Here is a 14763-nt window from a genome sequence, read left to right as displayed (position 1 = left end):
GAGGGGACAGCAGGAGTGCCTCTAGATCCCCTCCAAACACATTCATGTCTCTCCCTCTCAGTGTCAGAGTCCAAGTCACCAACCCAGGTGCTGTTATCATCTCTGTGTTCAGGAGAGAATGAGTCTAGAGGGTCTGGAAATGGCACTTCCCAGTGGGAAGCATGGCGGATAGCCTGGAAGAGTGACTTGCCTCTGGGTGGTAAGTTCACATAACTGAGGACAATCCAAGGAGTCCAAGGAGACCCCAGGACTACTCACAGTGACCAGCATCCCACCTTTCACATAATAGGTGCTCAGTAAATGTTTGGAGATTATCCCTGCTATGGACTAAACTGTGCCCCGTCCCCCTATTCATATATATGGGGTGGCATTTAGGGGTGGGGCCTTTGGGAGGTAATTAAATTTAGATGAGGTCATGAGCATAGAGGATTAGTGTGTTTGTAAAAAGGAGACCCAAGAACAGAAGAGAGCCCTCATGCACGTTCCCTATCCCCTTTCCTCCCTCCTTCTCATACTCTCTCCCTCTCTTTCCCTCTCTCTGCCATGTGGGAACACAGTGAGAAATCAGCCGTTGCGAGCCAAGAGGGGGGCTCTCCCAGAACCCACCCATGCTGGCAGCCTGATCTCCGACTTCCGCCTCCAGAGCTGTGAGCAAGAAATGTCTGTTGTTGAAGCCACCCAGTCTGTGGTATTTTGTTGCCTAAAATGTCAATACTGAAAATGCCTTTCTAAAGCTCTAAATTCATCGACTCTGAGACCAGTGATCATTGGTATGAACCCTGTGCTCTATCTCCTCAGATTGGAGCAGCCATATTCAAAGTTAGTGGGAGGCTTGTCTGTCATACTAGGAGTAAGAGAGAGTGGCCCCATCAGATCCCAGACTCGTCAGTGTGTAAAGCCTAGGGAAGGACTACGGATGCCCTGGTGTCCTCAGAGAAGGCCAGACCTGGAGCCCGCCCTGCCTGGTCTCCAGTCTCACTCCCAGGCTTTCCCTCTGCACACCACCCTGTTTCTGGAACCCACCATGCCTTTACGGATTCCCTGCCTCTGCTCATCATCTTTCCCAGAACGTTCCGCTGCAGACCTCTATTCTCTGGTCTGCCCTGTCAAAGAAAAACCAGAGCTGGACAGCAGATAAAGCAGTAAACCAGATTGTATTCTGGAACTATTGCAGTGGGGGAGAGACCCCAGGTTAGAGCTGAGTTCAACTCTGAACAGAGCACAGACGAGCAGGATGGATAGCCAAGGAGCAGGGCGGTGGGGGGGTGGGGGCAGCCGATGAAAGATTCCTATGACGAGACATCAGGGGTCGGGGTGCTGGCCAAACCAACCTAGCAGGATTCTAGCTAAAATTGGGCAGAAGTCTGAAGATCGAGGCCTGGTTGGGAAAGGAAGTTGGAGGAGCCCGATGGGAGCCTGGGCAGGAGAGTGTTGGGCTCACACTCCACCTTGCCACGTTGAGCAGCAGCTGTGGTTCTGCTCGTGCTGTGGGCCGTGAGCCCCTCGCAGGTCAGTCTGCTTCATCATGGAGCCCCTGGCGCCGGGACCCCCGCCTGCCACAGAGGAGCCCCTCAGGACTGGTTTTCTGAGGGCCTGGGGTGAGCGCACAGTGCTCGCTCTCTCGTGAAGGCCATGGGCTATGCTGAGAACGTTTCCAGCAGGATGTGTTCCTGTCTTTGCTGGTCAGCCTGGAAGGACAGGCACAGGTTGCCCCTGAGGCCATGCCGGTCCATGGCGGCCGCACCATGAGAGACGGATGACGAACAGGGTTTTGGTTCACAGCTCCTGGCTGGGCTCATGAGATGGTGCGAAAGGCAGAGAGACACCATTCCTCACTGGGGTGGGACACTTGAATGTCCTTCTCACCAAAGTGGAGCCCCCTGTAGACACCTGTGTGTGCAGGCCTGGGCCACTGGCTCTGATGTGCCCACAGTGGTCGGGGGGCTGGCGGGAAAGGCCGCAGCCCCCCACCTCCTGTCGGGTCTCCCTTGAGCCGCCGCAGGAGCCAGGGAGGTGGTAAACCAGTTTGTAAATGGGACAGGGGTTGAATTACAGTTACAGTTTATTTTATCAAATAGGAAAAAGTTTTAAAATTATAAGCCACTATCACCGGTTAGAAAATACAATTACAAAGTCCATTTTGTCCAAAAAAGTAATAAAAGTCTGCAGCTCACAGACATCCCATGCTGCTCGACCCCAGCCCGACCACCAGGCCCCAGCTGGGGCCCAGCCAGACGGCGAGACCAGAGAGAAACAACCGTGGGCACGAAAACCTTCTCGGAGTGACTGGCAACGTGGGGGCCGCCCGTCTCACCCAGTGCCTCCCATTTCCAGGCTTCCCCTCCAGGTGCCACACTGCTAGTTCTGAGTGTGACCATCCGCAGCTCAGGTGTGTGAGCCTGTCCACCATGGGCTGGGTGGGACCCTGAGTACCAGAGCAGAACTAATTACCTGGGGTCCAACACCTACAACGAGAAAAAGCCCTACATTCTTATTTTCACGAACCCCTAACTGAAATTTAGCACTTTCTTCCATTATGGATGTGGGCACCATATTGGTTTCCTGGAGCTGCCATAACAACGTACCCCAGATGGGAGGCTTAAAACAATGGCAATGTATTGTGTCACACTTCTGGAGGCTGGAAGTCTGAGATCAAGGGGTGGGCAGTGTTGGTTCCTTCTGAGCTGTGAGGGAGAATCTGCTCCAGGCCCCTTCCCGGCTTCTAGTGTTTGCTGGCCATGTTGGCATTCCTTGGCTTGTCAAAGCATCACCCCATCTCTGCCTACATCTTCACATGACATTCTCCGTGTGTGTGTGTGTGTGTGTGTGTGTGTCCAAATCTCCCCTTTTTATAAATACACCAGTCCTAGCTGGATTATGGCCTGCCCTAATGACCTTATTGTAACTTGGTAAAGACCCTATCTCCAAATGAGGTCACATTCTGAGGCACTGGGGGCTAGGACTCCAGCACGCCAATTTGAGGGGGACACAAATCGGCCCATAACAGACACTGACCCACACAGTAGAGCCTGTGACTGTCTCTGAAAGAAATCACCGGTATTTTCACATCACAAAAGGACAAAGCTCCTGCTGACTTTAAAATTAAGGTAGTTATCAGACCTAGAGTCAGAAATTGTTGTTAGATGCAGTAATAAAGAAGTGCATATATGACCCTGGCACACTTTAAGAACGATTTTGTTACATTTATTTCAACATCATTGATTTCCTTTGTAATCTTATATGTTTGGGAGTGGCCAGCCAGGAGGGAGACTCTAGGAGCACCTTCCAGACCATTCTGCCCACTCTCCTTTGGGTTTGGGTCACCCGGTGGACAGTGCACCCCCGCTTGTCTGTGACCCGGAGCTGGCCGAATACCTCTAGCAAGGTGGAGCTTGAAGAGAAGGCGTTGGATTATGAATCGATACTACCAAAGGGCACACTTGGATTAGAACCAGGACAGAAACAATTAGCGCCATGCATAGAGCTCTTTCCAGCCACCCTGTGAGGCCAACAGTATGATCTCAACTGGAGACAGACACAGGTCTGTAGCATGAAAGTACTCTTGTGCCAAATTTCGCCACTGTGTTGACAGCCAAATGTGAATAAGATCTTCTGTTTCCAAATTCCTCAATATTTCCATCCCTGCAGGCTGCCTGAAGTTAACAAGGGACTTTTATTTTTATTTTATTTTATTTTGTTTTATTTAAATTCAATTAGCCAAGGTATAGCGCATCATTGGTTTTTGATATAATGTTCAATGATCCATTAGTTTTAAAATCTGCTCCGTAGCATCTGAAGCTGACTTACAATGGCAAGTGGAGTAGGTACCGATTTGACAATGGATGCGATATTGCAGAATCGTTGTAGAAATCTCACACTTTGATCAAGGGGCCTGCCTTCCTTACCTGGCCAACTGAACATGTTAAAGCAGACGTGAGCACTTTGGAGTTTTCAAAAAAAGCAAGTCCGGACTTTGTTTTCCGGGGTCATATTAATCCTGTTTTTAATTTTCTATATATTATGTTTTGGCATCTTATTTCTGGCTGGGGAGGGACTGCCCCTCCCACGGTGAGCCTTTTCTTAGAGATAAGGAAGGCCCCCCCACCCCCCCCCCGCCCCCCGTGGACCAGGTCTTTAATGTGCAAATGAACCCATCCAGAGCCACACTGCCTCTGTCTGGCCCTTATGCCTCAGGAGACAAGATTCCTGGGCCTTCATTGTCCCAGCCAGGTGCCAGGCAGCTAGGTGTCATCCCTACAGCCAGCTGCCAAAATTACTCAAACTAGCCAATCCTAATCTGTTCGTCCTGCCGTGTGTCCACAAAAATACTCAATAAAGGCCATGACCCGGACCTGTCTGTTTCTCCGGACCAAAACTTGTGACCCTCCTCCCATGGCCCAGCATGGCAAGCCATGTCTCCTGTTTCTAAGAGACCCAAAGTTACATTAATGTTTTCTTTCAATGACATTGACTTGTCCTGGCTGTCATTCAGTCATCATTGTAAATTAAGACCTCGACACAAAATGGGTTTGTTCTGTGATGCACTGTGGCCCATGAAATGCACTGTGCAAAAAATCAGACTTGGGGTCAAATAAATGCAGGCTATTTTACAGAAGGTATTACCTTTTCAGAGATTTATTTTTATCTAAAATGATTCAAAAAATATTAATGTGGAATAACTTACCTACAGCAAAGCACACAGATCTTGGTTGTATGGCTCAATGAGTTTTTACATATGTAACCACCACCCGGATCAAAAATAAAATATATCCAGCTCTCCAGAAGGGCCCTTGTGCCCTTTCCTGGTTAATAATCCCTCCACCAGAGGTAATTACCATTCTGACTTCTATTATCCTTGATACATTTTGCCAGGTTTTGAACTTCTTATCAATGGAATCATTCAGAACATACTCTTTCAAGTCTGGCTCCTTTCATTCAACGTAATGTCTATCAGATTAGTACATAGTGCATTTATCAGAAGTTTGTATTTTTTAATGGCTGTATAATGTTTTATTGACCCATTCTATTGACGGAAATTTCTTGTTTACATTTTTGTCATTTATTGCTGTATTTCCTCTTGGCTCCAAATTCACTCTTTTTTGACTATGTGAAAATGGCTCTGGGCCCAAGGTGACTTCTCTGCTGTCAGTGGGCCAGGCTGTCATGGAGGTCTGCATCTCAGGCCTGGGTTGGGGGACTTTCCTTGAGTTTCATCTTAAGCTAGAGGCAGGGCGGCTCCTTATTCCTGTTGTTCCTGTGTTCTGAGAGATCTCTTTACTTACTGCTAATCGCTCATCACTCAGATCCCTTGTTAGAAGAACAATTCTTTATGTTAAGCTTTCCCTTTGAATTACTGTGTGGCTTCTCTCTCCTGATCAGACCCAGATGGAGAGCACAGTTTCTGGTTATTATGGGCAGCAATGTGCTCTGCACGTTCTTGGTCACACCCCATTTCTTTTGGGTATGAGCTCAGGTGTGGTTTGCCGGGTCAGAGCGCATAGCTTTCCCTGCGGTAGATGCTGCCAAATAGAAACGGCTTTCCAACATCCCACTTCCTTTTAGTCATCTCCATGGGTGGCAGTGGTCTTTCACTGCGGTTTTATTTGCATTTCCCTGATGACTAATGATGTCCTTTCTTGGGTTTTGGCCATTTGGATATTTTCTTTTGTGAAATATCTGTTCACAGTTCATTTTTTAAGATTGTGGGTTTTTTGCTTTGTTTTGTTTTTGTGCTTTCTTTGTTGATACATAGCAGTTCTTGATATATTCTGGGTAATAGTCCTTTGTCAGATATGTGTTCTCCCTTTCTGTGGCTTGCTTTTGAAGTCTTTCCATGGCATTTTTTTTTTAAGATTTTATTTATTTATTTGACAGAGAGAGACACAGTGAGAGAGGGAACACAAGCGGGGGAGTGGGAGAGGGAGAAGCAGATTCCCCACAGAGCAGGAATCCTGATGTGGGGCTCGATCCCAGGACCCCGGATCATGACCTGAGCCGAAGGCAGACACTCAACGACTGAGCCACCCAGGTGCCCCATCGATGGCATTTTTTGAAGTTCCATTCATCATCCTTTTCTTCAGATCCAGGAGGTCCTCCCCTGCCCCCGCCCCTCAGCCCCGTTAAACTTCACTTTGCAGACTGACTCTTTGGCTTTCCAGCCCTTGGGGATATGGACTTCCAATCCCTTTGTCATCAAGCCCTGTAGCCTTAGGTCAAGAGTCCCACCCACCTGGCCTGGGCAGGGACCCTCTGTTTGATGGAGTTAAGACATTGGCTTTGGGGCTCCCCATAGACAGCCTTTCCCTGCCCTAAAGCCCTTAGCTTTGTGCTGTTACTTACTCGTTCCACTGTAATTCAGACATGCCCAGTGTCTAACCTGTGCAGAGTCCTCTCAGATATTAGGTGGACATACCCCTGGCCCTCCGGGTGCTCTGGCCCAGAGGGGGCACAGTGACCCCAGCCTGGAGCTGAAGTGACACCTGCAGAGGAGCCTGGGGAGGGCAGGAAGCAGAGGAGAAGGGAGGGAGGGGCCTGCAGCCTTCTGGCTTGCCTTGATCTATAATTCATGCACAGTACTTATCTACTCCAGTTCCAAGGCTCTGTGTCTGTATTGGTTGAAAGAGCAAAGCCTGGTGTCCAGAATCTGCTAAATAAACTGTTATTCCATCCTGACTGGATGGCCAGGCTACACAGGCTGGCTGGCCCAGGTGTGTTCTGAAGGTGGGGCTTCCGTAGCAGAGGTAGTTGCCTGTTTATGACTCTGTCCATGGAGATGCTTTATGCTAAGGGCTCCTGCCTCTGGCCAAACTGTGAGGGACAGAACCTGGGGGATATATACTTCCTTTTCTAGAAACATGCTCTTCCAGGCTCTGTTCCTTATTGATGCTAGGTGCCCTCCCCGAATCCCCTTCAGTGGGTCCTTGTAACACAACATATATAATCAATCGAAGGTGTAAATGGGGATATGAGGTGTAACTTCGTGGTCACACCACTGGAGGTAGGGAGTGTGTTCCAGTTGCACATGAAGATAAATGCCCTCAGGGAGTGTTGGCCAGTCGGGCCATGCCTCTTGCTCTTTCTCATGGGTGCCATTTGGGGTCCAGCGAGAGACCAATGCATAAGTGAGCCGAGCATCCTTCCCTGGGGATTGAGATCCATGTGAAGGATCCTGAGAAATAGAGGGGAATGATATTTTAAGGTTTACTAATGAGGCAACCCACTGAAGAAGAGCAAACTTATCTGGGAAAGGAAGCAAAATAGAGAAATATCATCATCTTTCTCCTGATTTGGTTTTTATGTTTCGTTTTAAAATGTGTTGTGGGGGAAAATGCAATTTGGTTCCCCTTACCCCTTTCCTCAGGCAGAATCAACTACACATCTTACCCCTGTAAATCACTATTCTCGCAAAGAAGAGGGGCACCTGGGTGGCTCAGTCGGCTAAGCGTCTGTCTCTGGCTCAGGTCATGATCTTGGGGTCTTGGGGAGACCTGCTCAGCGGGGAGCCTGCTTCTCCCTCTCCCTCTGCTACTCCCCCTGCTTGTGCTCTCTCGCTCTCTCTGTCAAATTAATGAATAAATAAATAAAATACTTAAAAAAAAAAAAAACAACAACCAAACTATTCTCACAAAGGAAAAAAAAAAAAAGGAAATCGAATTCTCAGCGTCCTGTCAGCCACGGCTCAGATGCGTTCTTGCCGCCCATGTGCCTCCCATAGCGATTTCTCTGAACCGGGTGGGGGCTCCAGCTGGACAAGACCACCGTGGGGGCCGTGAAGGACAGCAGCCAGACTAAGTTGGCCTCCAGGGAGTTAGCTAGTTCTGGAAGTTTCCATCATTGTTCCATAGCTTTTATGGTAAAGCATTTGGAACAGAATTTTAACTGAATGAAATTTCAAGGTCTGATTTTACCATCAAAATAAGTGACCCTTTTCTTCCTTGCACTTGGTTGTTTTTTCTGTCTTGCTGGCCCCTCTGAGCTCCCCTGCAGGATGGCATTTTGAAGATAGGGACACTGAGTTGAGAACTGATGGATCTCTTACCTGTGTCAAATTCTGTAAGACTGTTATGTAGGAAGGTCAATTATTAGTATGAGACATTGGACTGAAGCTGACTTATGGGTCCACCGGGTCCCCTTCCAGAGCTCTGGGTGCTGTCCTAGCGCATCAGGCCCAACAGGCTTCCTGGATATTTGCATATGCTGTTATTGTTGTCAACAGGTGCACCGTGTGGTGGAATCTCTTGATCGCACCCACTTTGCAGAAGAGAAAAACGGGGCTGCAGTGGGGCCCAAATGCTCCTCAAGGTCACCTGGGTAGGTGGTGATGCGGGTCTGCAACACCCTGGGATGGCCAATGGTGAGCAGCTGCTGGTGAGGCCTGGCTGATTTGAATGGTGTTATTCTTTTTGTTTTTTCCTTATAGTGACTCTTGAGGAAGGGAATCATCATTTTGGGTAAACGCAGTGAGTCCAGAACTGGACAGTGCCCAACGGCATTCACTGACAGCTCTTCGGCAAGTTTCCTCTCGGAATCTACCCTGGGGTTTAGCTTTCAAACCAGAGGGTCATCAGAGCCAGGAAAAAGTTAGTTACTTGCTTTCTAAATGTTATAACATTAACATGGGTGGTCCTGGATTTGCTGAGAATGACAGAGGTGTGTGGGCACAAGAAGAAAGAATCAGGAGATTTAAAGAAGTAACCCCCCCAAATAAAATAAGCGCCGCTAGCAGGGATGGAATTCCAAGATACGTACGGTATTCCTGCCTTATCTGAGGTTTTGTGTTCTAAGGTTTCAGTCACCCGTGGTCCACCGCGGTCCAGAAGCAGATGGTCTCCATTCTGACCTATTGTCAGAAGGTCAGTGGTAGCCCAACGCGACCTCACACGCCCGCGCCGCCCACCTCACCTCATCTCATCACGTGGGCGTTTTATCATCTCCCGTCATCACAGGAAGGGTGAGTATAGCGCAGTGAGACCCCATTCATGTAACTTTCATTACAGTTTGTTGTTATAGTTGTTCTATTTTAGTTATTGTTGTGAATCCCTTACTGTGCCTGATTTAAAAACTAAAAGTTATAGGAACGTATGTAGGGGAGAAAACAGCATAAATAGGGTTTGGTACTATGCTAGGCTTCAGGCAGCTGCTGGGGATCTTGGAAGGTATTCCCACAAATAAAGGGGGATGAATGTAGTCGTGCAGATCTGAACACTGGTCTTTCTTCTTTCTGGGTGTGATAAAATGGTGCTTGGTTTGATCAGAGAAGAGTGCAGACGGTTCATGCATTTAGATCTAGAACACGTGGTTTCCAGTCTTGCAGGTTCTCTAGTTGGACTTCATTATGGAGTCAGGGATGGGCAGAGCTGGAAGGACCTAGTGGGAGATCTGGTCCCGTATTTTAGAGGGGGAATCTGAGACTCCCACGGGTGAAGGGCAGGCTGGCCTGGAGCCCTGTGCTCCGATTGCACACTGTGGAGTGAATGTTGCTATTGGGCGTCCATGCTCACCTTTGGATAACAGCTCTCCAGCTCTGTGTGCCGTGAGACCCCAGAGTCTCTGGAACACGAGCCATGAGACTCGTGGGTGTCTTCCCCCATCTATGCGTCCCAGGGCAAAGCTAAACATGCTCTCCTTCTTTTGAGGTCTGACCACTGCTCTTTGTGTCTTTCAGATGGCTTACGTGAAGATGCGCTTGATGTACATTTCCCTGGTGGTCCTGGGAGCCCTGTGTTTGTATTTTAGCATCTACAGCCTGACTCCTTTTAAAGACGAGCCGTTTGTTTTCAAGAAAGAAAGGGGGAACTTCCTTCAGCTTCCAGATATCAACTGCAGGCAGGATCCCCCCTTCCTTGTCCTGCTGGTGACCTCCTCCCACGAACAGATGTTTGCTCGCACGGTCATCCGGAACACGTGGGGGAAAGAAAAGAATGTGAACGGAAGACTCATAAAAACCTTCTTCCTTCTGGGAGCCACATCCAGTAAAGACCTGTCGAAAGTGGTGGTGCAGGAAAGCCAGCGGCATCGCGACATCATCCAGAAGGACTTCATGGACGCCTACTTCAACTTGACCCTGAAGACCATGATGGGTATCGAGTGGATCCACCGCTTCTGTCCTCAGGCGGCTTTCGTGATGAAAACGGACTCGGACATGTTTGTCAACATCTACTACCTGACCGAGCTGCTCCTCAAGAAAAACAGAACCACTCGGTTTTTCACCGGCTTCTTAAAACTGAACGAATTTCCGATTAGGGACAAGCACAACAAGTGGTTTGTCAGTAAATACGAATATCCGTGGGAGAAGTACCCGCCCTTTTGCTCGGGCACGGGCTACGTGTTTTCCAGCGACGTGGCAAGTCATGTGTATGATGTGTCCGACAGCGTCCCGTTCATTAAGCTCGAAGACGTCTTCGTGGGGCTCTGCCTGGCAAAACTGAAAATCAGGCTGGAGGAACTCCACTCCGAGCAGACCTTTTTCCCAAACGGGTTGGCCTTTTCCACGTGTCGTTTTAAGAAGATCGTGGCCTGCCATTTCGTCAAGCCTCGCAACATGCTAAGCTATTGGCAGGCTCTGGAAGATTCTCTGGAAGAGGAGTGTCCAGCTGTCTGAGCGAGCCCAGGGGCCCATGCGGACACACTTGAGACAACCCACAGTGATAGCTTTGGAAGCTCTTCAGGGGGCATTGCTGAGGGTCCTCGTGGGGCAGGGAGGGAGTGAGGAGGGAGGAGGAAGAGGCAGGTGAGGGTGCTCTCCTCTAGCGCTGCCCGTCTAACTGAGTTTGTAAGCCTGAGTGAAACCGCTTGGTGCCCAAGCGATAACAGAGGCCATCTCTTGGGTCCCCACACGACTGCGCTAAGTGTTTGACGCACGCCTCCATTTTCCCATTTCCAGGATCAGTGTCTACATGCCGCGGTGGGTGTCAGCATCCCCATCTTCCACACCAGGCAGCCGCAGCTTACGGGAACCCAGGGCCTTGTCCCAAGGCTCCCGGCCAACAAACACTGGGGCAGGGATGGAAATCCAGCACTGCGAGAACCCAGGTGCAGCCGCTGGCTTGGCCCACCCCTCCGTCCTGCCTCCCCTGGCGGGGAGTGGCGGCCAGGAGGGCTCGGAGGCAAGCCTGGTGGTGGCATCCTTCAGTCCCTTTCAGGAGTCCCTTCCACTTCAAGTCCCAGTCCTTTAGCTTTTAGTGCTGTCCCTGGGGTGAAGCAGCACGCCCCCAGCGCCCTCATTCACCGCAGTGGATCGAGCAGGGATACCGAGTCCCTGTGAGCAGCTCGGCATTCAGCTCACAGCAGAGCAAGCACATCCCTGGCTGTCGCCCCTGAGAAACGGCCATCTCTAGACAGAAAACCGTGTTTATAGATTCGGCTTCGAAACAACTGCAAAGCTGGCCTGTCGAGCGGACTTCCTGGCCACGCTGCCAGCATCCCCAGGGGCACGGCATGAGCTCCCTGAAATGAGCTTCGGGCAAGGGGGGCTGTCTTCCCGTGCCTGCTTCCCACGCCTGGCCCAGGCTCATCTTCTTGGAATTTCTCAGACGGCCAGGGAACAACGGAGTTTGTGGAGTGGAGATTAACCTTCCGCTTCCTTCCGCCTGGAGGTTTCCAGGAGCCTGTTCTGCAGCCTGTGCAAGCGAGGCCCTGCTTGGCGGGGGTCTTCACCCGCTCAGCAGCTGTGGGATACATGCTAAGCCGCCCTGCTCCTGGTCGTACGAACGATGCGTACTTATTTTTTACTTTACCTGACGTGACTTTACCAGCACTCAAAGTGAAGGCCTCACATGGCTGGGTAACCCCCAGAAGCCGGACCAAGCTCCTGCCTGAGCCCAGGTGGAGGTATTTGCTGCAAAATGGCCGTGGCAACATTAACCTGAACAGCGTTTCCCCTATCTGCTGCTTCTCTGCAGACGTAAGTCCTTATCCTGGCCGCTCTACACCTGCTGGACCACGCTCAGGAAACCTTCCTCCCAGGTGGGACAGTCAGGGACTGAGCTTCCTTTTGAAGCCCAGATTTTGTCGGAGCCTTGGTCCTGCAGGAGGGCTGCCCCCGATTCGGAAGATGACGGTGGGTGGGGGGCGTTGAGGGTGAAGGAGCTCCTCTGGCAGCAGGGCTGGGTCTGTGCCTACGTGTCCACCCTGGGTGGGGTGTGTGTCCGTGTGGCCACTGGGCTCAGTGTGGCGGACCCAGGATCTGGCCTTCTCCTCAGCCTGGAGCTCAGTTGCAGGGATCACGAGCCCAGGCAGGGCTCTGTTACCTGAGCCGGGGTCTTGGGCCCGACAACGGTAGAAGTGACGTGGGACCCAAGAGTCAAAGGCACAGGCAGCGCTGTATTGGAGGAAGCTCCTACTTTCTCCAGTGTTCCCACTCCTGTCCCTTATGCTACTAAGGGATGGAAAAGTGCCTCATCCTGATTGGCTGATGTTGGCAGGCGACCCAGCAGCTCATTGGTGTTTTTGGAGCCACGGTCTTCCAGGTTGGTGGAGCCTCCTTTTGTCCCCGCCTCAACAGGACATGGCCCCGGCTGTTGTTTGAAGTCCGGCCGGTGTGGGGTCGGACCCTGGTTCTGCTCTGTGAGAAAATCAGTTCAGGAAGAACAGCCGACCGGAAGTGCCCCAGGTGCATAATATTTTTCATTTGGGGCTTGTTCCTGTGGTCTCTGACTGTCTCATGGCCCCCGGAGAGCTTTCATCCACCTGATGCTTACAGGGGAATGTGGATGGAGGTCTCATCTCCTGTGTCTACATCCTGCTTATCAAGGGCATAGACGCTGCCTCTCATTGGAGGTCATGGCAATGTCCCGCTATCTGATTTAATCCTGACGTGAGAACGCGGTCCCCAGCGGGTGTGGGCTGAATCCCCGTGCGAGCATCAGCTGGATATGGGACTGTTGGAGTCTAGAGGACACGAATTTGACAAGTAAAGTAAAGAAGCATGGCCCAAATAGAAACAGCAGTAAAATGGCCACGAAGGGCGCGAGGAAAGGCAAGAACCAGGTAACACGTGGCAGGTACCCCTTAACGGAGTCCCAGATGGTTTGAGCATGGGGGCCTTAAAATTATGGAGCCAGGAGGCCTGTTGGGGGATGATGTCATCCCTTTGTCCTACCTCTCCAGAAACATGAATGTGGAATCAACAGGATGGATTTGCAATAGCATATGCTCGCCCTGGGTCAGCCAGTGGAGAGTCTAAGACTAATTGGTGATCTAAAACCACGGAAGCCAGAGTCTAATGATCTTAGATAAGCTTAAACTCCTGTCCGGTTTCAGCACCACCGTGGACACAGTGGCTTGTGTGTGGAAGCCTTGTGCATTGTTCCCCAGCTGGTCCCATCACGGATACGACCCAGGTGACTCTGAGCGTTCAGCCGTCCTCCGGCTCCCCTGGACCTCCGTGGTGGTGATAGCTGAGTGTTAGAAGGGTTACTGACGAATATCTGAATATTTTCAGAGGACGGTGCAGCATGTCCCACAGCCTCCGCTAGTCTTATTGGTATCAAGACATTGAACTGGTGTCCCCCTTCCCATCTGACATTCTTAGGAAGACCATTCCTTCAGCTAGACCCAGGAGCCCTGGGGAGGGGGGCTGGGCACTGAGGTGGTGAGTGGTTGTGGGGCATCCACAGGGAGTGCTTGTCATCATCCAGGTCTCCATCATCAGCGGTGCCATATACTTGTGGCCCTGTGTGACAGTCTGGGTAACTGTGACACCAAGGCCATATCTCCTAGATCATATGCCATGTTTGAGATGTGGGGGGTATTGCTGCATATAAAGGGGGGCAGGGCTGGGGGGTGGGGTTCGCCGCACCTTTTGGTGGGCAGCTGCATAAAATGATACTAAGTATGCGGGCTCATTTGGCAGTCAGATTACAGGTGGAGGGCCCGCAAAGATCACAAGAGGGGTCATGTGGTATACCAATGATGGCTGATCGATGAAAACGTGTTGTAATCAGGTCAGCGGGTGTTGGGTGAATGCTGAGGACTGGGTTTGTGTGAGGTTTATTGGCTCTGTAAATGGGGTGGGCTTGGCCCCGGGACGACTCTGCAAGCTTGCCTCACGGAACATCTTTATGTGCTTCTCCATGGACTTGTTCATGACATACCCAGCGGTCTGATTAAGTTTCTAGTGCGGTCTGAGACAATGTTTTTAGTAATTTGGAGCAAAGAATTTTCTTCCCCTTTCCCCACGTTTTGCTTACGCCCTATTATGATCAGGGAAGACATAAGCACCAGGATAAGAAGGGGTATGGTTAGTTTTATTTTTTTTCTTCACCTAGCCAGGACAAAAGAGGTGTGAAAGGACAAGAGAACAGACCCAGAGCCACCCCAGGAAATGTTAAACTAACCCGGACCCCTTACCCAGCAGGGGCAAACCAGGTGTTTTCCAGGGAGTGGTGCTGCTTGAAACAGCAAGTGAATGGGAGACACAGATGTAAGAAAAGAAGGTGATGGGGACGATGATCCACCACATTCCTTACCTGTTTGCAGTGATGACTTTTTTTTTTAAGATTTATTTATTTGAGAGAGAGAGAGCAAGCAGGCAGATGAGCATGAGTGGCAGAGGGAGAGGGGGAGAGAATCCCAAGTAGACTTTGCACAGAGCACGGAACCCTATGCCAGGCTCGATCTCATGACCCTGAGATTATGACCTGAGCTAAAACTAAGAGTCGGACGCTTAACCGACTGCGCCACCCAGGCACCCAATGACTGTCTTTTGAATTTCAGAGCTTCAGTTGGTTCACAAGTATAGGTGTGGTTGGCCGGTGGGTCCTG

The 14763-nt window shown here is 50.5% G+C and overlaps 1 protein-coding gene across 2 annotated transcripts in view; it reads left to right on the top strand.

Moving 5' to 3' along the window:
* Positions 1–14763, top strand: part of B3GALT5 (beta-1,3-galactosyltransferase 5) — a 98988-nt gene that overhangs the window by 20988 nt on the left and 63237 nt on the right. For both annotated transcript variants that reach the window (XM_078071789.1, XM_078071771.1), the window contains 2 exons: positions 8785–8950; positions 9665–12987. In XM_078071789.1, the coding sequence (XP_077927915.1) occupies positions 9665–10600 (936 nt within the window). In that variant the 5' untranslated portion in view covers positions 8785–8950 and the 3' untranslated portion in view covers positions 10601–12987. The remainder of the gene's footprint in view (positions 1–8784; positions 8951–9664; positions 12988–14763) is intronic.

The sequence above is a fragment of the Halichoerus grypus genome, chromosome 1 (genome assembly GCF_964656455.1).
Source record: "Halichoerus grypus chromosome 1, mHalGry1.hap1.1, whole genome shotgun sequence".
Classification (NCBI taxonomy): Eukaryota; Metazoa; Chordata; class Mammalia; order Carnivora; family Phocidae; genus Halichoerus; species Halichoerus grypus.
Note: the sequence above shows the minus strand (reverse complement) of the source record. Positions and strands in the feature narration are given on the sequence as shown.